At 39.9% G+C, this 26,651-nt stretch overlaps 1 protein-coding gene across 1 annotated transcript; it reads right to left on the minus strand.

Annotated features, from left to right (window-relative positions):
- Window positions 1–2,667: 2,667 nt before the first annotated feature.
- Eif2s2 (eukaryotic translation initiation factor 2 subunit beta) lies at window positions 2,668–24,161 on the minus strand. The gene is made up of 9 exons (XM_032904511.1): window positions 23,992–24,161; window positions 18,588–18,765; window positions 18,077–18,180; window positions 15,220–15,355; window positions 9,833–9,933; window positions 9,225–9,373; window positions 7,891–7,947; window positions 4,833–4,918; window positions 2,668–4,162 (listed from the first exon to the last, which is right to left on the minus strand). Exons 1-9 carry the CDS (start codon window positions 24,004–24,006, stop codon window positions 3,987–3,989), a joined length of 1,002 nt encoding a protein of 333 aa, XP_032760402.1. The 5' UTR covers window positions 24,007–24,161; the 3' UTR covers window positions 2,668–3,986.
- Between the last annotated feature and the right edge of the window lie 2,490 nt (window positions 24,162–26,651).

The following is a 26,651-nucleotide window of genomic DNA, read 5'->3' on the forward strand; positions in this document are numbered from 1 at the left end:
GGTGTCCTGGCTCCTGCTCACCAGAAAGCTGTTATATTGAACACTTCTATTCTTCACCAACTACTGTTCTTGAGGGAACACTCCCGGTCCAGCACTGATCCGTCTGCACCAGTATTCCTGGGTTAAACTGACTGAGGTTGGATAGGTGGTGTGATGGCAGATGCCTGTCATCCCAGCACAACAGCCCATGAACGTATCAACCATTTTTAGAGCCTCTATGCAACTCTAGAATCTAGATAGCTTGAAGCAAGAAATAGCTCTATTTCTTCCAAAATGGTATGTACAGGGATTTTTTTTTTTTTTTTTTTTTTTGAAGCTACTCAAAGTAGCATGAAACTAATCCCAGCATTGGTTAGTAGAGGCAGGAGAATCCAAAGTTCAAGGCCATCTTGGTTATATAGCAAGTTGGAGGCCAGCCTACCATATAAGAGATTCTGTTTCAGTAAATAAGACCAACAATAAATAAGACACAGTAAGGTTGTTGAGCTGTCACCCAGCAGCTGGTCACAGCCTCATCTTTGCTCAGCTTTAGTTGAACCGCTTGAGCCAAAACCAGACTAAGAACTCACCACTTTCTCTGCTGTCTTAGGATGATGAATTTTTTTATTAGAAATTGTCTTCTCTTCAGCTTCTTGGAGCTTGATGTCACTTTCTAGTATGGTGGGCTTTGTTGTTGTTGCTACCTATCTTAGTACGCTTTAGTTTTCATTCTATTTAGACCCCTTCCCCCATAAAATACAAATATTCCTGTAGAGTCAAAAGGGCTTTTCCTCTTTGGTAAACCCAGGCCATTTGTTGTCCTCCATCACTGCCATTTTGGGCATGCTGGCGTTTAATAAGTCGTCAATTTACAGTGCCCTTAAATGTGTTTCACAGTCTGTCCACGAGCTAAAGACAGACAAAGTTTTGTAGATGACTATAGACATTTAGAACCTGAGAGGGTACAGTGCAGAAGGCTGGTTACCAGGAGAATAGTACTAAGAATTTGGAATGATGTTTCTTAGCCAGGGTCCCCTAGAGCAGACCTTCTAAATTAAGCAGATCAAAAGGCCATAGGTAGTCCATTAAGTTTGATAATCGAGTTGCTGCAATACCCAGTAAAAGTATTAACCTGCACACGTTTTCCTTACTCAGATAGTTCTGCCCTCCAGGATCCCAGGAATGTGGGTCAGGATGAGGGTGTCGGACAGCATCCACCTAGCAAGTACAAATGCTCTAGGTTTGATCTACACCCAACCTGGGAGGCAGGGTTAAATTAGAGTGCTAACCTTCTAAGAGACCAGCTGTAGCACCATTTTAAACAATTACCACTGCTAAAGTTTTATATAGGTTTTGATGACAGACATCAAGCACTCCAGAACAAGGCAAACATCAGAATTTGCCTGAGATTAAGATTGTAGCCCCTCTAGGCTAATATTAATACAGCTTTTACTCACTGTTTACAGCCAAAAACTCTTTAAACCAGGCATTCTCTGAATATTCTTCATGGAAACCCCAGAGTTATTTCTAATTTTAAACTATTAAAGAAGGAACATATTTTTAACTGAGCTTTTAAGTACAATCTTAACTATAACTCCATGAAAATAAGAACACTCACATATTTCCAAAAACTTCAAAAATTTTCTTTAAGTCTGAATGACAAAATGCAAATATTTTAGCTGCAAAACCCAGTGATATTTAAATCTATTTTTAAATTTTATGTGAATGCCTAGTGCCCACAGAGGGTGTTGGGTCCCCCAAAAGTAGAGTTACAGATGGTTTTGAGCTACCATGTAAGTGCTGGGAACCAATCATGAGTTCTCTGGAACAGCCAGTGCTGAGCCATCATCCATCCCCATATGTAGACAACCTTAAGTTGATAGTATCCAGATACTCAGCTTGTTCCAAGCTCTGTGTAGCCCTAGCTTTCAGAGAACTTGCCCTACATGACTGAAAATACTGTTCCTCATTTTTTTCTGTCTCTTGGGCCTTTGCACATTTCCAGTGTTCTTTGCTTTAATCCCCTTTAATGCCTGCATCTCTCTATCCTTTTCTGGAACCTAACGTATGGCATTCTCTGTTCTGTGGCAGCTGCACTGAGATGTCTGTCTTTAATGACCTAAGTCAAACCCTACCCTATCCAACTCCAGTTGTCAATTTTCTTCATGAATCCCCATCCGGAGGATCAACATCATCCCCTACCCTATTTATTGCCAAGTCAGCGTTCTCCACATCCTGATTTCTCCATGGTAGTACCGGCTCTAGCCCATTGACCCCACTGCCTTAGGTTTCAGGCAAGTTCCATTTGACATTCCAACAAAAGGGTTATCTGTAAACTCCATGTGATTGAGTTGCACAAAACACAAAATGTCATGTTTTAAAAATAAGTTTCTAATTCTGTTGTACCACATTTACAGCCTTGACTGGCTTGCTGGTCACAGGCTAAGCATGGCATGCCTAGGCCTCTTTCCACATTAGATTTAAAAGGTTTTCAGGGTTTTGTGTGTATGAGTGTTTTATCTGCCTGTATGTTTATAGATCACATGCATGCAATTCCTGAGGACAAAAGAGGGCATTGGGAACAGGAATTGCAGGCAGATGTGAGTTAATGGAAGTCAGTAGCACATACCGAGTGGTCCCACCAAGAGAAATGAACAGAACATACACACAAAAGCAATGGAGCACTAGTTACACAAGAGGCACTGATCCTTGCTTTATTCACGCAAAAATTGCCAACATTGGGGGTTATGGGCAGAGGTACCAAAAAAAAAAAAAAAATGGAAATTGCAGTCAAACGGTTATATTCACATGGCAGTGAGTGGTGGTTGGCAGGTCAACCAGTATATTGCCCATCTCTTGACCTACCTGGTTGAGGTAAAGTTCCTTCTACCACCAAGTTCCTTCACAGCCAATTTACTTGGCCACATTTGGCCCATACTTGAAAATTCAAGTCACAGTGATTAAAAACAGCATAGTCAAGACAGCAGAGTAAGTGACTGTTCTCAGGCCATTTAGCAAGGTTAACAGTCTGGTGGCAGAAAAGTTGAGGAGCACCGTGTATGTCCTTATCCTGATGGGTGCAAGTAAGGCAGATTACAGCACAGACCCACAAGACTGACCTTCCTGTGGACCGGTGGAGAGAAAGACCTTGTGGAGCTAGATGTAACAAGATCACACACGCAGCAGTATCTCTTGATTTCTAGGTCACATCAAGTTAGTTTAGTACAGAAAAGCATTTCAGAGGAGGAAGGAACTTTTACTGACCTAGAACACAGGTTGGAGAAACTTCCCCAAGAATTCTCTATACTACATGTTTCCTCAAAGCTAGCCAAACAGAAAATCACAAAGAGGAGGAATGTAGCACCTGGCAGTTTCCACTGTTGTCACATGAGAGAATGAGGAATTGGCTGGAAAATAGTGGCGACAATCCTCACAAAAGCAAAGAAAACCTCCAGTCATTTTCTAGACACTAAAAACAGGCCACTGTCCCATACCTTATGTTCCAACCACTCCCAGGGGAAGTCCCATCTATTCTAGTCATGTATCTTCAAGAGATGCTGAAAAGGAAAATGGTTGCCCAGCTCCAGTATCTGCCAATTTTGAGTTTCTGAAGACAACTTTCCAGACCCCAGGAATCAAGTTTGTTACTTTGTTTTTAGCTAAATTTAACGAGCAGTTTATTGTAGAAAAGAAAACCAAAGGACAGATCAAATTGAAAGAATTACTGTTATAATAACTTTAATTTATCTTGCATTTTACAGAAGTCTATGAACGATTTTAAAAAGCACCTCCTTACTCCATCACGTTTCTCTGACAGTTGTTAAAGTAGGCAACGAGTATATCAACAGCTTGAATACCGGTATCTTGCAAGGATTTCAGAACAATCACTCGCCAAAGAACTTGGCAGTTTCTATCTTGTTTTTAACTCAATGGTACATCCACTCTGATGGTAACCTGTCCAGCCAAATCTCCACCACATTTTGAAAAAATCAATGGTGATTAGCAAATTAGTTAGCTTTGGCACGGAGCTGTGCTCGCTTGCCTGTGACAGCCTGGAAGCCAGTTTTGATACTGGCCACAGAGCATCGAGAATGACAAGTTTCACACTGTAAGAAATAGAGTCGGGTGTCCTTTTGTAGGATTGTGTCCGGTGACCGGCATGTGTGACAAGTGACGTATTCCTCTGCAAGAAAAGCAACACAACATTATCTGCTAGACACATCCAGATGGGGAGCCCTAGCTAAGCATACCTGCTCTAGAGTAAGAAAACATTAGCTGTCTTGGATAATGCCTTCAGTAACACAAACAGGTTGAAAAGGACTTCAGATGCTCAAGTAAAAGAGAAGTTTGCCAGATGCTTATTGTTGGATCCATCTACGGATGATCCACTTTTGCCTTACGTGAGAACAGGCAAGATAGGCAATTTTTAAATGATTGTGTAACAAAGTGGGGCTGAGACAGGCCAAGCCATAGTAAGAGGCATGTTTCTCTGACTTGGTCTTAATCAGCCAGCAGAGGTTGCGTGAACTCAAGCTTTGTGCTCCCTGTCATCATTTCCTATCTTCCTTTAAACAGACAGAAAGACAGACAGACAGATAAAACCAGGGTCTTCGTGTAGCCCTGGCTGTCCCAGACCTCACTATGTATACCGGGCTGGCCTCAGACTCAGAGATGTGCCTGCTTCTAGTCTCAAGTGCTGGGACTAAAGGTATAAAGGGATATGCCACCATGCCCTGCCCCATTTCCCATCTTTTTAAGGCTCGCTTTCCCATGTTCATTACAAATGGCTCTCCTCAAAAGACTACAGGTTAAAGAGAACATTTTAAAATGATAAAACTAAATTATACACTTACTGATATATCTTCTCAAGACGTTTTCTATCTGTTTCTGTTGGAATCTTCCTTTGATTACAAGTTGGTTATTACCATCTATAGAACCACTATGAAAGAAAACAAAACACCCCCATTATTTTTGCTTGCTTTCCTGAGCGAGCACCTTCATGCTTGAGAAAAATACATTCAGTAGCATAAGATAATTTCTAGAGTTGATGTTTTCTTTTCTTTCTTTTTTATAGACAGGAACTTATGTGTCCTCCTGCCTCAGCCTTTCAGGTGCTAACATTTCAGGTATATACACCACTGTACTTAGCCTCAAAAATTTTTTTAGAAAGTTTATCTTCAGCAAACATTTATTCTTAATTATGTATGTATGTGTGTATGTATGTATGTATGTATGATATATGTGTTTGTTTAGGGGTACCTGCATATGAGTGCTGGTTCCTATACAAGCCAGAGGTGTTAGATCACCTGGGACTGGAATTACAGGTGGTTGTAAGCCTCTCAACACGAGTGTCAGAAACCTAACTCAAGTCCTTTATAAGAGCAGTTTCTGCTCTATACTGCAGACTCCTCTCTCTCCAGCTATCAAGTTATTTTTTTCTTTTTCTTTTTGAGACAGGACTTCTTTATGTAGTCTGGCTGTCCAGGAACTCTCTCTGTAGACAAGGCTGGCCTCAAACTCAAGATCCACCTACCTCTACCTCCCGAGTTCAGGTTAAAGGTATGCACCACTACTGCTGGGATCTTCAAAGTACTTTTTAATTTAATGACTTACTCATATTTCTTTTTTTGTTTGTTTGTTTGTTTGTTTTTGGAGCTGAGGACCGAACCCAGGGCCTTGCGCTTCTTACTCATATTTCTTAACGTTTAATCCAACTTCAGCTATCTCTAGAAACAACTGGACTGATTTATAGCTGACTTTATATGTCCAAAACAGATTCCTTAATTGGGTTTGATTGCTTATTCAACCAACAAAGAAAAAAAACTTTTACTGATGCATAACTGCAAATCTGAGGGAGGTATAAACAGAAAAAGGCTCTACGGTGTTTTTAAATTTTGAAATCAAGCATGGTGGTACTCCCAACATGTGAGAGGCAGAAACAGGAGGGCCACCATGGGTTCAAGGCAAGCCTGGGGCACACATTGAGACTGTCTCTGAAAACATCAATATATAAATAATCTAAGCCACATACAGTGGTATGAACCAGTAATCCCGGTTATCAGGTAACTTAGGCCAAGAGATCAATATGAGCACCTACTTCAGGACCAGCTGGTGCAACATAGTAAGACCCTATCACAAAATAAATTAAAAAAGTCAAAATACTACAGTTTGATTCAGTAATATATGATATAGTCATACTAAAATTGTGAGCTGTATGTCAAGAAAGCTATTAACCAAAAAAAATGTACAACTGAAATCCAGTGCTCAAGTTGTCAATGATACTTAATGATTAGAAGCAGTAAACACTTGAGAAAGTAAAGTTCCTTGTTAGATACTATTGCTTGTTAAAAAACAATAAACCAGAAAATAAAATATAATTAAGTCTAGCAGAATTAAATTTACTATTTGTTTCTATTGTAACATAAAAGCAAACCTCTTTAGAAATGTGATTTTCCTCAAGGGAAAAATCACATACCATGAATTGTAACCCTTGATACCCTAATTCCAATGTAGGGTATTTTTCACTATCAAAAAGAAAAAACAAAACAGGGCTGGAGAGATGGCTCAATGGTTAAGAGCACTGACTGCTCTTCCAGAGGTCCTGAGTTCAATTCCCAGCAACCTCATGGTGACTCACAATCATCTGCAATGGGATCTGATGCCCTCTTCTGGTGTGTCTGAAGACAGCTACAGTGTACTTATAAATAAATCATTTAAAAAAGAAAAGAGGTTTCACTCTAAGAAAAAACAAAACAAAAAAAAAAAAAAAAAAAAAAAAAAAAAGGAATTTTCCCAACAAGTCAAATATTTAAGCCACTGATCAACCAGAAAGCTCACTAGTCACAACTTTTTAGAATATGTCCCACCTCTATGGAGTGCAGCTTACTCTGAGAAGCAGAAAAACAGCTGCCTCTCCTTCTTTTCTTATTTATATTTACTATAAACAGTAGTCAATGAATAGAAGCCGAGACTCTCCTATCTCCATCCTCAGTAGAGAATGCACAGAGCACAGAACATTGTAATCATCTTATGTAAAGGTGACACACAGAGAGCTTGCAGTCTGACTGTGCTGCTAACCGTGTGACCTACAACATCCTACCAAACTGGCTGGCTGTCCAACAACCAAAAGCGCTATGTCCTGCCTCACAGAACTGTATGAAATGGTATCTACACAAGCAGAACTTGGCCCATGCCTTGCACTATCAGGCGATCAATGGTAGATGCCATTGTTGCAACCCAAATCTACATTATTTAAAGAGAACACTGGTAAAAAGTGTGTGGCTCCAGGAGTTCCCACCTTCCCTGAGTGAGTAGCTCAGTATCTACAATGGGAGACCTCCACAAATGGGGAATGCTGGTTAACTCAGACCCTATTTTATTTATTTTTGGTTTTCCAAAACAGGATTTCTCTGTAGCCTGGGCTGTCCTGGAACTCACTCTCAAGAACAGACTGGTCTTGAACTCAGCTACCTGACTGGGATTAAAGCTGTGCCACCACGGCCCTGCTCAGACCCTGATCTTAAGTGGTCTCTCCTATGGCCGGCACTCATCACCTTGTCAGCCCTGCTTCATCAATGACCTTTCACCAGTTACCGGGTGGGGTGGGGTGGGGGGGGGTGGGTGGGGGAAGCTGGCCCTACAAGAATGGAGCTTATCTACTTATTTCCTATAAAAAGACCCAAACAGTGACTAAACACAGCAGTGCCTGTGGTACGAATTCCAACACCAAAGGCCTGCTCAGATGAGTCACTGTCAGCTCCATTCTCCATCCCTAAGGCACCAAACTCTCCCCTTTCCCATCCGGCCTGAAAATGCCTCTGGCACCCAAGATGGCTTTCCCCCAGCAAGTTCAAAGTACACAAACGGTTCTTCTGAAGTGTCGAATAGTAAGTCTCTTTTGCAGTTTCTTACCTTGTACCCAATTCTGCCAATAAAAATGCAAGGAGATGTTTGGGTTGACGATGTAATCTAAAGAAAAAGTCAAATACTTAAAAATCTTTCATGGAAATCCTAATAAACAAGCAAACACCCATGCTGTTTGTCATTTCACTGTGATTACTCAGTTACCACAATACGCCAGTCCACAGCTTACGCAGAGACAAGGAGCTGTGAGTGCTGGCTACATCCCAGTCCCAGGAGGCTGAAGCAGGATGATCAACATTTATTTTAAAGCCAGCCTGGGGTAGTGGGTGCCTGTGCCAAAACCAAACAGGCTGAACAGCCTGCCTAGTAGTTAAGCACACTGGCTGCTCTTCCAGTGGATGAACCAGCTTTGATTGCCAGCACTCATAAGGCACGCAGTTCAGTTATCTGTAACTCCAGTTCCAGGGGATAGACCCGCTCTCTCCTCTGGCCTCACTACCAGGCACAGGTACACAGACATACATGCACACAGAACACCCATACCCATTAAAAATACTAAAAACCACCAAAAGGCATATGCTGTATCACATACTATCTGTAAATACACCTAACAAGTAAATACCTAAAAGCATGGAAGCTGAAAAAAACCCTAAAATCATAATTAAGATTTGAATATCTACCTAAGAGTAAATTTACATAACTTAATTTTCTCTCTCTTTTCTAATTTGTAGTAAACATACGCCGTTGCTGTCATCAGCATAAAAGTAAAATATTTTGAATAATGCTAAAGTAATGAAAATGTGTAACAAGTATGACTTATGAAATTGGAAAACAAATAGTAGGATAAAGTGAATGGAGAAAACTTGCCAGAAAGGGCACAGCTGAGCAAGTATTAAGAAAAGTGTGCCCAGGCAGTGACCTGGGAGTGACCCCAGCACATGATATAATGGAGACTAAGAACTAAAAACCTGACCCACTGGGACCTGATAACTAAGAAAGAAGTTTAAATTCTGCTACTTCCTCAGAGTGCATGTTTATTTAGCAGGCCCACCGTAAGGTTCCCAACTCTTGCTTGAGAAGTGTATCTAGTCTCTTCACTCCTGACTCTGTGGTTAGGACCTATCCCATCTTCAACCATCGTGATTATGGCTGCTCTGCCTTCCTATGCACCACACTGCCACTGAGCCATCTCTGCAGCCCCTAGGGCCTACTCATCAGGCAGCACCGACTTGCTTGTCTCATCTCTGGATGTGATAAAATGAGCTCTGAGGACAGACATGAACTGTGACTTCCCTCAATCTACGTATGACCTACATTTGCACAGAAAAACATCCACAAATACATCTGGTACTTGGAATGAAGGTTCTCCTGCTACAACTTACAGTTTACAGATATCTGTAAAATTGACAAAAGAAGTTTTCTTGGTTCCTACTCGGACGACCTGTGGAGGTTTCATAACAAATTTCCTCTTCTCACCAGCAACCATATCTGGATTCTTTTCTCTCATGATGTTGAACACTCGGTTCAGCAACTTGAAAAGGGTGGAATTTAAGTTTAGTAATAACAAGAATATGAAGTTTATTTGAGACACTTTTCTTTAATGAAGCTGATTTACTTTTATTAAATGTACACATTTTTGAGGGCAGAAACCCATTATTAACCAAGATCTGGGTCTTTACAGATGCTTAGATAAGCCCCAGCTCATTCTACTGATTTTATGGGAAAGACTACCCTGACCATAAATTGGCCACTTGTCACCAAAGCCCAACTAATTCAGAGGGCTCCATATCCTCAGCTATCATGACAGCTACACTTTGAGTCTCAGGAACTGTCACATGCACTGGCTGCGTGGCCTACTGGACTGTTTTATCACTATTCTCTATTCCAGTGGCTCTTCCAATGTAGGGGATTTATACCCTGCTTTCCCGTTCTTACATGAATAGCTCTAATCCTCTTCTCAAAAAAATAAAAAATAAAAAAATGGTCTCACCTCCTCATATGTGTAGTCTCTTTCTGAGCCTGCCCAAGCAGGCCCAGTTTGGTTACTGAATGAAATGCCATCATCTTTTTTGCTGTCTTCATCTTCTAAAGCTACAGAATTAAAAAACAAAAAGGATGGACAGTGGGTCTTTGGGAGTGAGACAAAGGTCTAGAGAACGACATTCAGATACTGCTCTTCTCTTCAGTGACAGATGCAGTAATTTCAAGTACGGACAGGAATATGACAGCTTCATGCAAAGACCTTTAATGAGATAGCCATTGGCAAACACAAGACGAAATAAGGCATTGAGTACTTAAAGAAGAATCTGTTTTCAAACCCTTGAGAAACTTTTGTATCTATAAAAACCCATCTCTGTTTAACTATGTTAAAAAAGTCTCAAAACAAAAAAACAAAAAAACAAAACAAAACAAAAAAGCACCACGATAGCATATAAATACTAAAAATTTTAAACATTTAAAACTCACAATATTTTTCCTATCTGAATCAGAATTATTTTTATAAATAATATTTATTATACTATACTTGGGGGATAAAGTTTCCTGTGAAATGTAGGTGTGGAAGGAACAGTCATAAGGCTCATGAATGTAGGTCATCCAAGGAGATTTGAGGCAATTCTGTAATACCCGAAAATTAAGGACTCCATCAATGCCTGACTGCGCCCCCCACAAAAAGAGCCATTAGTTTCTGGTCCACCAAGAAAAGACTATTCTGAAAAAACAACTAGAAAAATCAAAACCTGACATGACAGAGCTGCTCAAAACTTAAAAAAACATTTAAGAGAGATAAAGTAACTTCTATAGACAAAACTAGAGATTCTAAAAATAACAAAAATCAAATATTGTGCCAAACTACTATAAATAATGAAAAAAACCAAAGTTTAAACTACATGTGGATGGAACTGAGATCAAAGTGTTAGTGGAGACAGGAGCAAATATAACTATAATATCACAAGATTCCTGGAATCTAGATTGTCCATTTCAAAGGGTATCTGCATAGCTCCTAGGAATGGGGACACTATCTCAGGTTAAAAAAAAAAGTCTAAAATGCATTAAATGCATAGACTAGGTGAAAAACAAAAAATAAGGTATAACATAGCCATAAATCTATGGGAAAGAGATCTATTATAACAGTGGGAAGCAGATTAGCATCCCTCCAACATTAGAGACAGGCTATAAAAGAGAAGGTCCCAATAAAAATATTGTAACTGTTATTTATAGACTGCCCAGGCTGTCCATTAAGCAGGATACAGCAGAGACTGACTCGTTATACATATGGGGGAGCCACTGCTGACACATCACCAGCTGCCCTGCTACTGTGGCAAACTGACTAAAGTGGGTAGAGCAGTGTTTATAACAAAAGGAAAATTATAGGCACTAGAGCAGCCAGCCAAGAGCAACTTGGAGGCTCAGCACCCAGAGGAGTCTACCAGCCCTTAGAACGCTCCTGTGTTTGTCATTAAAAAGAAATCTTTCAGCCAACCGGCTCTTTACATCCTGGAATCCCATTGCTTTCCTTGTTACTAAGGCACAGCCTACTATAGACTGCCTTAAAAGATTGCTTTTCCAAAATCTCTTTGCATGAGCATGACAGAGAAAGGTTTGCTTTCTTAATACCCACTTATAATCACTCTCAAGCTGTTAAGATACCACTAGAGGGTCTTAGTATAAGGAATGTTGTACAGTCGGTATTTTGTACAAGAGCTATTAGAAATTATTCATAATACACAATATACAATTTACCATTATATGGATGCTATCTTACTGGCTGACAAAAATGCAGATACACCTTAGGAAAAAAATGTTTGATGAAGTAAAGAGAATTTTGCCTTGCTGGAGACTACAAATTGTTCCTAAAAAAAAAAAAAATACAAGAAGGAGACTCTACTAATTATCTAGGATATAAGACAGATCTACAAAAAAATTTGACCACAGAAAGTACAAATCAGGAGAGACCAATTAAGAACTAATGATTTTAAAAAAAATTGTTGGGAGAAATTAATTGGGTAAGGCCCACAATTGGATTAACTACTCAAGAGCTAAGTAATTTATCTCAAACCTTACAAGGTAATAAGGACTTAAATAGTTCAAGAAAATTATCAGCTGAGGCTGAAAGAGAATTGGCTCTGGTAGAAAAGAAATTCCTGGGGTTGGGGATTTAGCTCAGTGGTAGAGCGCTTGCCTAGGAAGCGCAAGGCCCTGGGTTCGGTCCCCAGCTCCGAAAAGAAGAACCAAAAAAAAAAAAAAGAAAAAGAAAAAAAAGAAAAATTCCTGCTACTCATTCTCCCCACAGGAATATTTAAGCAGAGAGAAAACTAATGCTGAAATTCCCTCATTATGGGCAGAAAATGAATATTGACAAAAAGCTTACAGTAATTTTTTGGGAGAGATTAACAAGTAGCCCAAAAGCCAGTGACTTTATAAGAATAATTCAATTCTCCCTTGTATAATTAAAGGGACAACAATTTCTGGATCCCCTACATTCTATACTGATGCTAATAAACTAGGAAAGGCAGATTATAAGTCAGAAAATATAAAATAATTCAAAATCCATTATGATTTAGTTCAAAAATCAAAGCTATATGCCATCCTTATGGTATTATTAGATTTTTCCAAAATCTCTTATATAGTTACTGACTCTTAATATTCAGAAAGAGTTCTTTTTCATATAGAAACCACTGAGCTTATTCAGAATAATTCAAAATTAACTCTATTGTTTATTCAACTACAAGTAATTAGAAATAGAAGTCATCCATTATATATAATACATATCAGACCTCGTATGGGTCTACCAGGCCGTCTGGTACAAGGTAATGATGTAACTGATCAGCTATTAGGAAATGTGCTGGAAGCTTCAGAATTTCATAAGTAAAAGCATATTAACAGCAAAGGTACCAAAGAAATGAAATTTGGCAAATGAATGTGTTTCATTTTACAGAGGTTGGAAAATAAAAATTAAATTATGTTTGCCATACTATAAACATATATTCAGGATTTTAATAGGCAACTGCTTTTAGTCCTGAAAAGGCTGATTCTGTAATTATACACTCATTAAAATGAAGCAATTTTTTTGCCTATTATAATATAAAGCACAGTACAGGTATACACATCATCCCATAGACAAGCAATTGTAGAAAAATCCAAGTGTACTCAGAAAGGGCTACCAAAGACACTCAGAGATGGAGGATATAATGCTTTATTAACCTTACATTTTTTAAATGCTAAGCAAAATCAGCTACTAAGAGACATTGGATTATAGAAAAGAAACTGCTGAAATAAATCAGTCTACTTGTTTTAAGGATGTCTTACCTTCAGAATGGAAGGTAGGAAATATGTTGCCTTAAGAAGTTTTTTGTCGGGTTGGGGATTTAGCTCAGTGGTAGGCTTGCCTAGGCGCAAAGGCCCTGGGTTTGGTCCCCAGCTCAAAAAAAGAACCAAAAAAAAAAAAAAAAAAAAAAAGTTTTGTCAGAAAAAAAAAAAAAAAGTTTTGTCAGTTTCAACAGGAAAAAACTATGGATTCTATCAAAATTAATAAAAATTAGATTTGACCAGGGAGACCTCCTGAAAATCTAGGTTGCACCCTTGAAGGAAGAAAACAACAAAAAGGTAACATGAATGCTGATCCCTTTCCATGGGAACAGCTCTGAGACAGGCTGAGACATGAAAGTGTCTCTTTCTGCATGGCCAATAAATCTTGTTGGCTACAGCGTTCTTAAGACTTATCAGCATCCTTTCAAACAGCATGGTTGAAATTTATATTAAAATTTGGATATACAGTCCAAACACACTTGTAAGTTTGATGCCTTTTTTCTGTTATGAACAAAGAGCAAAGACTCATCTTTAGCTGAATTGTGCACACGGCACATTCCATACGTGTGTTAATGCAGAAATGTATACTACCTCTGACAATTTTGCAGAGCAAAAGGACAAAACACCAAAGACAAGTAGCTTAGATGATTCTACCTCACATGCTGTTTCCTCAAAAATCTGCATCCAGAAAAACTTCTAAACGGCTAGCTAGCCCACCCTGCATTTTCCCACCACACAGATACTAGATGACAATATCACATCTAGCTTTCCTAGGACTTGATATCCTAATTTTTCTATGGGCACCCAAAAGATGCCATTGCCTCCAGACAGCAGGAAGCAATCTTAAGAGAATACCATATTCCCCAAAACTTGGGTGGATGGTTTTGGTAATTTGATGGATGACAGATGTCTGCTGTCATTTAAGGAGGTTTGGTTACAAGTAGTAAATAGTCTTGGTCAGAGAGGAAACAAAGCAGAGGTTAGATTTGAGGATTTCTTTTTCTTTCCGCTTTCTCTATTTAATTTAGAGGAAGGGGGGAGAAGGGTAAAAAGAAAAAATGGGATAAAGGAGTGATAAAACAGTAGATTATTGATTCTTTTAAACTAAAGAGCCAAATATTTTTACACTGGTAAGAATTTTATATACTGCTACACTTCTAAGGTTATCTTTGCTACAAAATCCTGTAGAAACATTTCAACCCTTATACCAAGTATTGCATCTATGCAATTCATTTCAAAAAGCAATATAAAGTTACAGTCCTTGAAAGCTGCTATTACAAATTGTTTAGAATAATTAAGAAATGCAAGTTAATAGTCAACTAAACTTATGGTCATGTTAGATACTAGTTAATTACAGAAATATTTTCCTAGGTTGAACAGTTAGGAATAGCTAGAAACAAGCAATGTTTGCCGATTCAGATGTACTATAAACAGGTGGTCTTCAAAAACCTCAGAGATCTACAGACTACGGCATTTAAGGGTCTTTTAGTAACATAAGGCTTTTCATGACAATGAAGACATCTGCTCCTGCCAGCACTGCCATTCTACTTCATCTGGGGTTTGTTCTAATGTGGCAAGCTAGCCCCTGGGCAAAAACTGCCCTTACCTCAACTGCTGACAGTAAGTATGTTCAAACTGGACATAGGGAAGCCGACTGCTGAATTTTGCCAAGACAAAGTAAGCAGTCCTTCATAATTCCTGCTTCATGAAAAAGTCTGTCAGACATGCTAGGCCAGAAGGCCAAAGATGATGCTCGCATGACACAATGCTTGGGTGGCTGTCCAGGTAACTAGAACCTCTTGCATTTCTACAGCTTTGGAAGTTACTTGCATGTCCTGTTTCCTCAGGTCTCTGATGGTGTTAAAGACTAGATAGTTAAAGTTTCATAATTAAGTTTAAATTGTTTAGGACTTAAGAAAATGTTTTAAAATCTAAGATATTTTCAGGTTGGTAATGCAAGTTATTGTAAAAAAATAATTTAGGTACAGGACTTTGGACTCACCAAGACAGGATAGATAGTGGAATACTTTCCTTAAAACTACAATTAAAGTGCTGAATTCCCAACATTACCTTCATCTTTTTCTAGTATTTCGTCTTCATCTGGGAATTTCACATTCTTCTTTTTCTTCTTCTTATTGCCAAGCATAATGTCAAGGTCGTCCTCTGGCTCGGCTGGCTCTTGAGCATCGCTTTCAATCTTAACATCCTAAGAGATTGAAATGTCTCAGCATTTTGATACTAGAACTATTTTTAATGACAAACAAGTATCACTTTAGAATTATTTTTCACATATTCACATATCTAAAATTATAGATGAGAAATGTCTCTCTCAGGTAGGCCAAATTTCCTCAGACTCTTTGTCAAATATTTAAACTGTAAATTCCTCAGGATAAATTTTAGGTTTCCCTTCTTCAGCTCTTCTTTTTGTTACAGTTTTAGGATACTGTTGTTACGTGTCCTACACTAGGTACTACCTCAATCACTGGAGAAACTCTAGCACTCAATCTTTTGACTAACTGGCCATATTCAGCAGGAACAGGATTCAAGAGTACTTAAGTTTCTCCACTTGCCCCATGCTGTATTTTATTCATATTAAATGTTCTGAATAGGCAAATCTACAGAGTCAGATTTAGCAGTAGCTGAGGCCTGAGGTTGGCATTTAGTGGGAAGAACTGGAGAGTGACAATGATTGTGGGCTTTTTTTTTCATGAGGATGTTAGTGTTCTGAACTGATGAGTTATAGAACTCTGAATATGCTAAACCCATTTACTTTCAATGGATGAATTAAGTGGTAAGTCAAGTATACCTCAGCAAACCTTCTTGCTTCATTACTCATTATTGCATTTGTAGGTATACTTGTTCATGCTGAAACCTTCCTCAACTCCTCTCCATCCCCTTCAAGTTTAAATAGGGTCAACAGAAGGGATTTCCTACTGACACCAAAAACATGGTTATTTTTTGCACAATTCTCCAACGCCCTAATATAAATTAGGTACCATCTTATTCATTTGTAATGTAATACTAACTTCCTGGAGTAATTCTTCAGATATCCCATGCTTAAAAACTTGACTTCATAGTTTAGGGCTCTTATTTCAGACACTAGTGTCACTAACACTTTTGTTAAGCAATGTAAAGACCTTCCGTCCATAATTTGCTGAAGTATTTTACTTCTCATCAGCTCTTTGTAAGATTAACTAGGATCAGCCAAATGGAAACAATGCATAGGACAGGCTATGGGGAGCAGGGAGCTGAAGAAGAGTCGAGAACAGCCCAGTATATAAACATGCTACCCTATCAGCACTTCTCTGAGGTTATCAATCTGGAAACTCTCCATCACTTAGGGGTGACAGAACTCAATTTCTACACTGTCCATTCTCAGAGGTAGCAAGACGTTCTAAACACTAATTATAGCTTGATCCTCCTACTGACTAACCATCCTGAGGAACTATCTGGATACCAGATCTCTCAAGAGCAAAACATGAGTCTTTGAAGCCTTACAAAGTTTTCAGGAGTTGAACATGGGGAACCAGAGGTAAAGACCAAATTGTTTTTACTACATTTATTATATTACATCAGCTTCGCAGCAAATTATGAAGAAGTCTCTGGGTGTCAGTTTAAATAGATGACACCATGAAAGAAGGAAAGACAGAATTCCTGGGGAACCAGGGTCACGTGATGACTGGGTAGACAATACACAGCCTGACTCCAAGGTTACTTGCTGTAGGCTTGACTATGAAGGCACACTAAATCCTAAAGAGGACTCATAAACCCCACAAAAGAACAGAGACCCTGCCTAAGTTCCTTGGCTTCTAGTTCTCATCAGCTTATCCTGCTCCCTAACCCAAGCACATTACAAACATGATCATAATAATATTGTGTGTCTACATCTTGAATGATTGCTGATAATGACTAATTTCACAGATTAAAGCAGGTAAATTTAAATAGATGGAATAAGTGGAACTCCTGACTATATACAAGACACATATACACAAAACTACTATATGCTCATTTTATAAATGTGTGAGCTTTGTTAAGAGTGACTTCTGCAAAGGGTCTATGTGCGGTGTATATGTGAAGCAGTATATATTTGCCTGTTTGTGGGTAAAGGACTGAGGTTGACTTCTGAGTATTTTCCTCAATCAGTTCTCCATGTTATTTTCATTGCCTGTTTGCCTTATCAGTGAGTCTGGGAATCTACCTGTTTATCCTGCCTAATGTCAGGGTTACAGGCGCGTGTTGCCAGGCAGGCTTTTACATCAGCCTTGGAGACCTGATTGCCCAAAAGACACACTTTTAGTCACTGAGTGATCTCCTTAGCCCCATGTTTAAAATGGTAGCTCTCAGACAAGGAAGAATAGTCTTTCAGCTACTCTGTTCATCCATCCACCCATGCCCCCCATTTACCTATCTATTTTTTTCTAAAGTAATGTTCAGATATCTATACTGGAAATCAATCCAAGACAACAATAACCATCTACATGACCGTATCAGAACACTCTCCACAGAACTAGCCAGAGCAGTCTAGCGTTCCCTGAGTTACTGCCATCAGCTACCAACTACCACACTGGGGGATGGTTTTTTTGCTGCTACTGAAAGTTTAACAGGAAGCTATAGTAATATCTGTAATATTTATTCAAGATTTCTCAGCTACAGAGACACCTTAACCAAGATGGCCAAACAACTTTGGTATGGTTAAAGGCAGTGGCCATTATCTGACTCCACTGTAATGATACAATATATAAGACCTAAATCCTTTCGACTATGTATCTTTTATACCATGTAGTCAGATACATTCTTAAGAAAACTACCTTAATAGTAGTGACTAGGTGCTAAACAACAAAAGCAAAGCTACCAAGAAAGGAGGAAAATAGCTATTGGCAACTTTACCAGAATCACAATTTTACCTTCAATAAGAAAACAATACTACCTTTATAGCTTCTTCAGCTTCATCAATATCAAATATCTTTTTTGTCTTTTTCTTCTTTTTCTTTTGATTAAAGAAGTTCAAGTCATCTAAGTCATCAGAAGCATCTAAAAATAGATTAACGGTTTCCAGTTATTAACAACTGACAAAAGGCAGGCGAGCACCAGGTTGAGTTGTGCCAGTGCCTGTATCAAGTGCTCCTGTGGTAGTTCTCCCACACCCATCAAGTGATGGTTCTGAAGAAACTGACAAGCCAGCTTTCTACAAGAATCTGGTTAGGAGCTGAAACTCATAGTAAGAGAAACTCAATAATCAGATCATGTAATGTCAGAGAGCACTTCCTGACACAACCTCCAAGACTATCCAACTCTATCTATCTCTTCCCTTTGTCTACTTCCCTGTCCCATCCAACCTTCTATCCTTCAATCTCTGGCTCCAGCTCTACCAAACCAGTGGAGGAACTAAGACGTCCACAACTGTGACGTCCACAACTGTGACGTCCACGACTACGCACCTTTTTTCCTACTGTCCTCTTCATCGGCTTCCACATCTTTCTCTTCAGCTGGTTCTGGCTCCATTTCTTTTGTCTCTGAGGGCTGGGTTTCTTCTGTCTGGGCATCACCTTCTTCATCTAACATAAAAGGCTTCTTCTTCTTCTTTTTCTTTTTGCTCATAGTAGGATCAAAAATCATCTGTTTTAATTTAAAAACACCAAGTGATAATTCCTAATGAAGCTCACATCCCAAATATCCTTTATTCTCTAAAGCGTATTCTTAAAAGAGCAGGACTTTAAAATACCAAAGAGGGGCTGGGGAGATGTCTCAGACTTGCTCCCCATCATGTGCTTATCTGCGTGCCTTCTTTCACATACAAGCACATAAAGAAAGGCACATACGCACAACAAAAACACAAAGCAGAATTTGCAGAAAGTCCATCTAACTTCCTTTACATTACTAAACATGGGGAGAACCTCACAAACGCCTTTTAATTAGTAAGCAATCATAAGCTGCAATATTATTTTTATTTTCATGAGCAAATCTAGACCTGAACAAATAGTGAAATTTATTAAAATGACTTTAGCAACAACCTATGCTGCATTCTTCATTTATGGGTGAGGATCAACGATGTCTAAGCAGAAGATAAACATTATATTTAAGGTTGACAGATGGTAACAGCAGATGACCTAAGACTTGGTTTTTAAAATTTTCATCTGTTTGGAGTGTTTGGAGAGTTTAGAGAAGTTAGAGGTAAATATAAAATCAAGGTATATTATATGCATGTATGAAACTATCAAACAGTAAAAAAAATCTAAAATAAAATTAAAAATTTATGCTGAAGTTCACATCAACCAACAACTTTTAAGGAAACCTATCAGCAACCCTTACTATAAGAAATATTTCTGGGCTGGAGAGATGGCTCAGTGGTTAAGAGCACTGACTGCTCTTCCAAAGATCCTGAGTTCAAAATCTCAGCAACCACATGGTGGCTCACAACCACCTATAACAGGGTCTGATGCCCTCTTCTGGTGAGTCTGGAAACGGCTATATAATCAATAAAATAAATCTTAAAAAAAAAAAAATTTTTTCCCCTAATGAATCCTTTACTGTTTTTTGTTATGGAATGTGAAGTGTTCACAGGCCACTTTCATTTAAATCTATTGGAGAACAAGTGAAAAATTATTTTCTAACCTGTAGACTGTTTATATTGATCCCTAGAAATAATCTGAACATATAGGGCACACTATGTGTGTGTGTGCATGCGTGTGTGTGTGTGTATAGAATGTGAAGAAAGCAAAACCTTTAGTCAAACAGCACTGGATTCAAAGTCAAAGTATTCTTCCTATTATGCTTAAGCTTATTATTTTGGTCATTGTGTAGTGATCAAAAGCACACTGGAGCATAAGTACTTTGAGTCCAATCCTGACTCTACCTCACATGTGGGTTATCCTAGGCTTCATCTGTACAATGGAATACTGAAACCAACTATGACAAAGTTACTGGGAGAATCTCTGATTACAGTGATAACTAACACTGACCCTGTCATTGAAAATTCCTACACTAAGGAGTGATTTAATTTTCCAGACATAACAAAACTGGTTTTAAGAAATTCCCCAAACTGATCCTAATAACTAACTGTAATTCCTTTATGTCCATTGCAAGACTGAAAGCAAGCTATAGTTTGCAATAGGTAAATCCTCATAGCAGACAAGTCTGTGCAAGGTATTATATTAATTTTCATATAGCACCATTACCAAAAGCAAATCCGGTGCTGACTTACCACACAGCTCATCTGTGTTCTTGAAGTAGGAAGGCTTGGCACAAGGGCAAACAAAATTCCAGGCATTGAAACTTTGATTCTGGCAGAGCTCACAATCCACTCATTTTTTTCAAGTCTAAGTTTCCCTGATCTACTAGTGGCTTTTTCTGAGTTTGCTTTTGTTGTTTGAGATAGTCTTATGTATAAGAGGCTGGTCTTGAACTCCCAAGCCAAGTGCTGGGATTATAGGGACACACTATTACACCAAGCTCAACTACCTTTTTCACCATTACTCCTTATCAAGACAAATCAAAGATGGGAGAGAGCCTAAAATGATCAGATGATAGGGTCACAATTACCTTTCCATCCCTCAAGATAATTCTAATTTATGTCTATAGTATATAAGACTGCAACCTAGAAAAGGCTAGTAGTAAACATGCAGAAACCTTATGCCAAAATAACACATATTGTAATTGTGTTCCCCGAATACTTAATACATGTTTAATATATTAATACTTAATTTTGTTCACACAACCCTGAAAAATGGTTATATACAGAAACCAGAAATCCTAAGTCAGCACCCAAAGTAGAATTCCCCAAATCACAAGATCACACTTGGGGGTTGGGGATTTAGCTCAGTGGTAGAGCGCTTGCCTAGGAAGCTCAAGGCCCTGGGTTCAGTCCCCAGCACTCAGAGCTACGGCAGAGGACCCAGGTTAAATTCCCAACACCCACAAGGCAGTTCAAAACCGCTCAGGGAATCCAACACCCTCACAGACAGACATATATGTAAGCAAAATGCCAATGTATCAATGCACATGAAAAATAATTTTTTAAAAAAGCCCTCCTTCTGGGGGCACACACCTTCAATCCCAGTACTTGGAAGGCAGAGGCAGGTGAATCTCTGAGTTCAAGGCCAGTCTCATCTACAAAGTGAGTTCCAGGACAGCCAGGACTACACAGAGAAAGCCTGTCTCAAAAAAAAAAAAATAAAATAAAATAAAAAATTTAAGTTTAAACAATTTAAACCATTTAAGTTTTGTTTTTTTGTTTTTTTTTTTTAAGTTTTGGTGATACTGGAGGCTGGGGTCTTGTGCTTATTAGTACACTAAGAATAAGCCCTCCTCAGTCTTTTTACTGTGTATGTGTGTTGGGGGTTGTTTCGCTATGTTGTCCTCAAGTTCAAAGAGATCTACCTGTTTCTATGTAGGCCTCAGTTTGGGGATTAAAGGTGTGGTCTAGCCATATTTTTAAGTTTTTAAAGTTTCTTTTTGAAAATATCTTACAGGATTTGTCAAAAACCCACTGTGCTAGCATCTTGTGGATAGGACTCGAGAATAAGAAAGTCTAAGATACTAACATACTTTTGAGGGGGAAAATCTTACTTAACTTGATGGCAAATTTGGACCAGCCTGAGTACGCAGTGACATTTCTCAAAACAATAAAACTTCAAAATAGTCTAAACATTTCTGAATGCCTGCACATTAGGGGACCTTTCCTTCCTTACCAAGGTGCAGCCACATTCCTATGATATTCCTTAAAGGTAATGGTTTTACTAGGTTAAAAGGTTCTAGTGAGTTTGGGGTTTAATTATCAGGCTTAAAAAGGAATGTGTACTTTATGTCAATAAATCATTTTAAGAACAACTACTTTTTAAAATAGGCTTACTAGCTAGTCTGCCTACCAGTCAGAATAACCCATTCTGGAATGTCCCTTGAAGTTTACAAGTCACTTCCAAGTACAGGCTCTTAGTTTTCATCTAAGTTAGTATTCATAAGGGCTTTACCTGGTAACACTTCCCTAGTCAACAGCACTAGGTAAATCAAAACCATAACCCATTTTCATAGCTCCGTCTACTAGTAAATTCCACCTGAGAGCAAAGGCAAAGGCTAAGATTCTAGTCCCCATTCAATTTAAACATGGCCTAACCAACATGGGCCTTCATTTTCCATTCATAAAATGAAGTTGTACTGACAGGTCTAAGGGCCAAGGCACACACTTTAGGCTCTCAAGAAACTGTGCTGATCTGAATGCTAGTTCCACCATCTCTGCCTGACAAAATCCTGTTCATCTTCCAGAAACAAATTCTTACCAAAAGACGTCATATGTCATATGACAAACTATGTCATAACTGAAACACAATCTTTCAATGTCCCCCATCACTACAGGTGTTATCTATTACTTCTTACTACACCATACTTTACCACAGAAGCCACAGACAGAACAATACAGCAATACAGAGGTTAACTCTAAGTTATGGAGTTTGGGTACTACAGGTATTACCTATTATCTCTTACTACCCATAAGCGCTGTTCCACAGATGTGACAGACAGCACAGCAGTCGGTATGTAGTTATTTAGTTTAGAACATGACTAGAAATAAAACAAGGGTTAAACACCGTCTCTCTGAACTTTTCAAACACATAATAAAGTAGCTAAAAGCAATGTCTAAAAGCAAGGGACATCTTTCTCTTTCAGATTTTAGTGAGTTTGCAAGGGCCTCCAAGTCATTTAGATGAAGGCACAAACAGGATCTTACTTTACAGAGCCGTGGACTTCAACTTAAACTAGGAATTAGTTCCCATGTTACAAATCTCTAATTCCTCAATGCAGTTTCCGAAGTCCTCCATTAACTAGACAGCATCTACTTCAACCAAAGTGAATACTTCACTTTCTGTGCACACTTTTCCCTTTCTTGACCATAAACGTCTGGAGAAAATTCTGATCATTTCTAGAGCCCACTCAAAAGCCAACTCTGCACAGAGTCTTCAACTATTCCTCTTACCCCCTCTCCTAGGCCTATACGTCACGTAAGTCACAAGTTCTTCATAAAGTACTTTCTTGGGGCTAGGGAAGATGCTTCTGGGTCCAATGTCAAGCAATGTCTGCGACAAGACCATTCTTTCCTTTAAACCACTTAATTTTATGAGAACTAGGATAAATCTGGAAAGGCAAAACCCAAAAAGATAAAAAGAAACAAAACGGGGGACCGGACCTGAAAAATTCTACTGAGATCCAAACCCAGTCAGCTTCGCAGACGGACCTTCCTGCTCACCTCGTCGCCTGTTAAAAGAAACTTAGGGACTCGGGCCCGAAAACTTTGCTCGAAGGATGGTCACTTTTTGAGACTAAAATACCCTTTCTTCTGGCTCTTGAGATTCCTGTCTTAAGAAATAAAGCCTCGAGCGGGAAACGGGAGCGAGATATCCGCCCGGAAAAGCCAGCCTACAAAGTTTTAACCTCGGTGCTACACCGGAACCGAGGGGGACTTCTCAGGGCACCCTGAGCCCCCAGCCACGAGAACTGAGGCGGTAATGTTTAGAAAGGAATCCGGGGCCACCGGCTCTAATTTTGTTTAATCAGGCAAACCGAACTAGGCATTCAAACCGTTTCAGAGGACGACTCAACGTGTTTTCCATTCCGAAACGCCGATCACGGTAGCAGACCGGCCTCGACGCCGCCGCCGCCGCCCTGAGGAGAGCTGGGTAAGACCAAGTCTGAGGAGCCAGAGTCCTCGCCCTCTCCACAACTCCGGGACGCCTAGGCCGGGCTGCTCCACATGGCGGCCGGCGAGTGCTAGGCCGCAGGCCCGGCTTCCCACACTGGTGTGGGTTCGGCTTCCTGCCTCAGTCCTTAGCCCTAACTCCAGGCTCAGGCTCTCACCTCGTCCCCGGACATGGCTGTGGTTCGAGTGGGTTCGGCAGTGATGAAAAGTCAGACCGGTCGGCTTCACACCCCGGAGTCAGCGTAGCTCCTACCGATACCTCTCACAGCACCGCGCTAGGCTCTTGCATCAGCGAAAGGGAACGACACCCCGCCCTCCTCTCAAACGTTGGAAGTGCGCCTGCGCAGAGCTCGTCAGAGCGCAGGCGTACAGTAAAGCCAACCTTACGTGCTTCTCGTGGCGCGAGTTACTAGGCGACTCCCCGGCGCCGGGCACCCTGGGACTTGTAGTTTGCCTAGGAAAGTCCGGCGCGCTTGTGCTTCAGCAGTTTCGAGTGCGTGCGCAATTATTTTGACCTGTCAGGATGTTCGGGTTCTTGTGCTGCTGGTTACCTAAGTGGTTCGGAAAGCGCTGTATTGCTTGTAAAGTGAATTTGGGCTATTTTTCCGCTTTGGGTTAGTGAAACATTAATTTGAACCCGTGGGGCTGACTTCACACATGCCCCTGGAAGTGGTCTAGTGTTTGAGGATTTCCAAGTCGAAGCTGGAGACATTCACCTCAGTAAAGGCATTTCACTTCGTGAGAAGTTTAACCTTCTGGCTTTTTACTTCAGAAGTTTTTCCCCTGGTGTTCCAGAGTTAGACCGAGGAACGAAGCCGTCCTCTGAAAGAAACAGCTCAGCAAGCAAGCTACAGTCTGTCAGGAAGCTTCGAAATACAGTCAACTAGCTTAATAATGGGGCTATGTTGAGAAATGTGTAGAGTAGGTAATTAACTTGTTGACGAACTTAATACCACACAAGGAAAGACACTACAACGTCCTAGGTGATATAATCTTCTCGGACCATTAATTATGTGTCCTTTTTTGTCTAAAGTTTCTTTATATGGTACATGACTCCTGTTTATGAAGCCTTTGCTAGACAATTCTGGATGCATCACCCATTTTCTCTGGGGAGATACAGCTGCCACTTAGGTCTCAGAGGATATGCTTGTGGTTAAAAAAACAACAAAACAAAAAACAAAACAAAACAAAAAACAAAAACAACAAAAAAACAAAAAACCTGTGCTTGTAACCACAAAGAACCGCAAAGCACCACGGAAAGAATGCTCAGTTGGGGCTTCTCGGGTGATTGAAGGGATGGTTCAAGTAAGTAGATGCTATATCAGGAGGGGGGGGTAATTATTAGGTTTCTAATGCTTCTTGCATAAAAAGAATCAAGTGAGGATTAATCTATGATTAGTGAAAAGGGCTCTCCTGTTAGACGGTGGGGAAGGTATTCAGTGATTTTTCTTTTTCTTTTTCTTTTTTTCGTACTGGGGACCGAACCCAGGGCCTTGCGCTTGCGCTCTACCACTGAACTAAATCCCCAACCCCTGTATTCAGTGATTTTTGTAGTTGGAAAAATGTTGTTCTTGATTTATTTTTGAATTCATACATGACTGCTGAGTTTGTGTTTTAATCTACTGAAATCACAGAATGGTCTGTCTGGTCTGGGCATGGTTAGCACTTACAATCCTAGTACTTGAGAAATAGAGGCAGGAATATCAGAATTTCATAACCAGCCTGGACTAAATAAGACTTCATCTTTTTAAATTAATTAATTAGTGTATTTCACATCCTGAGCGTAGTTTCTTCTCCTCCCAGCCCCCAGCCCTATTCACTCCTCCTCCATTTCTCTTTAGAAAGGGGAGGCCTCCCATTGATATCAACCAGGCCTAGCATATCAAGTTGCAGGAAGACTGTTGTGGTTTGCCCTGAAGTTATCTGTATTTTGATGCTAATTCCACTGCTCCAAGGACAGCTGCCTAGTCACATACTCAGGAATCAGGTGACTTCACCAGAACCTTCTCCCCATTGAATTTGTAAAGTACAGGTGAGGGGCAAGTACAGGATAGAAGGAGGCCTGTCATTGGAGGAGAAGGAAGGATGGGCGGGAGAGAAGTTTGAAGGAAGAGGAGGAGACTGGAGGAGAAAGGAAGAGACAGGAGGAGGAAGAGGGTGAGGAGCCATGGCAGGTGATGTTAAGATTCTGCTCTGTGTATTCACAGGTTGTTATTAATGTTCCTAAGGGATGGATGGTACCGGGCTTTGTATGTTTAAGTGGGCAATTATATTTTACCAATTTCTAAGATTGTGTTGTGTGTTCTTTTATGTGAGGTTTGAGTGTAGGAAAGTGTCGTCTGGGATGTGTTTCCGTAAGATATCTAGAATATCTTGGGGCACCACGTGCTGGACCCAGAGGGTAAAAGACAACAATACTCTTTTATTTTTATATTTTTACAACAACAAAAGACTTGTCCTATTAAAGTTAGATGAGGCAGCCCAGTAGGAGGAAAGGATCCTAAAGGCAGGCAACAGAGTCAGAGACAACCCTGCTCCTGCTGTTAGGAGTCCCACATTGAAGACCAAACTACACTACTATAACGTGTGTGCGGAGGGCCTAGGCCAGTCCCATATATGCTCCCTGATTAGTGGTTCAGTTAGTTGATTCTGAAGGGTTTCTTGTAGTGTCCTTGACTCTTCTGGCTCCTAGAATCCTTCCTCCCCCTCTTGCCCAGGATTCCCCAGGCTCTGCCTGAGGTTTGCCTGTGGGTCTCTGCATCTGTTTCTCTGATGACAGCTATGCTAAGCTCCTGCCTGGGGTCTCTGGTGCTGGAGT

The sequence above is a fragment of the Rattus rattus genome, chromosome 5 (assembly GCF_011064425.1).
Source record: "Rattus rattus isolate New Zealand chromosome 5, Rrattus_CSIRO_v1, whole genome shotgun sequence".
Lineage (NCBI taxonomy): Eukaryota > Metazoa > Chordata > Mammalia > Rodentia > Muridae > Rattus > Rattus rattus.

Bases quoted from the DNA above. Each gene is read 5' to 3' on its own strand.
- Eif2s2 (XM_032904511.1), bottom strand. The intron at 18,181-18,587 runs GTGCGTAGTCGT...ATCTATTTTTAG, and splicing joins AGAGGACAGTAGGAAAAAAG to ATGCTTCTGATGACTTAGAT. The intron at 7,948-9,224 runs GTAAGTTGTAGC...CTTTTTCTTTAG, and splicing joins TTTACAGATATCTGTAAACT to ATTACATCGTCAACCCAAAC.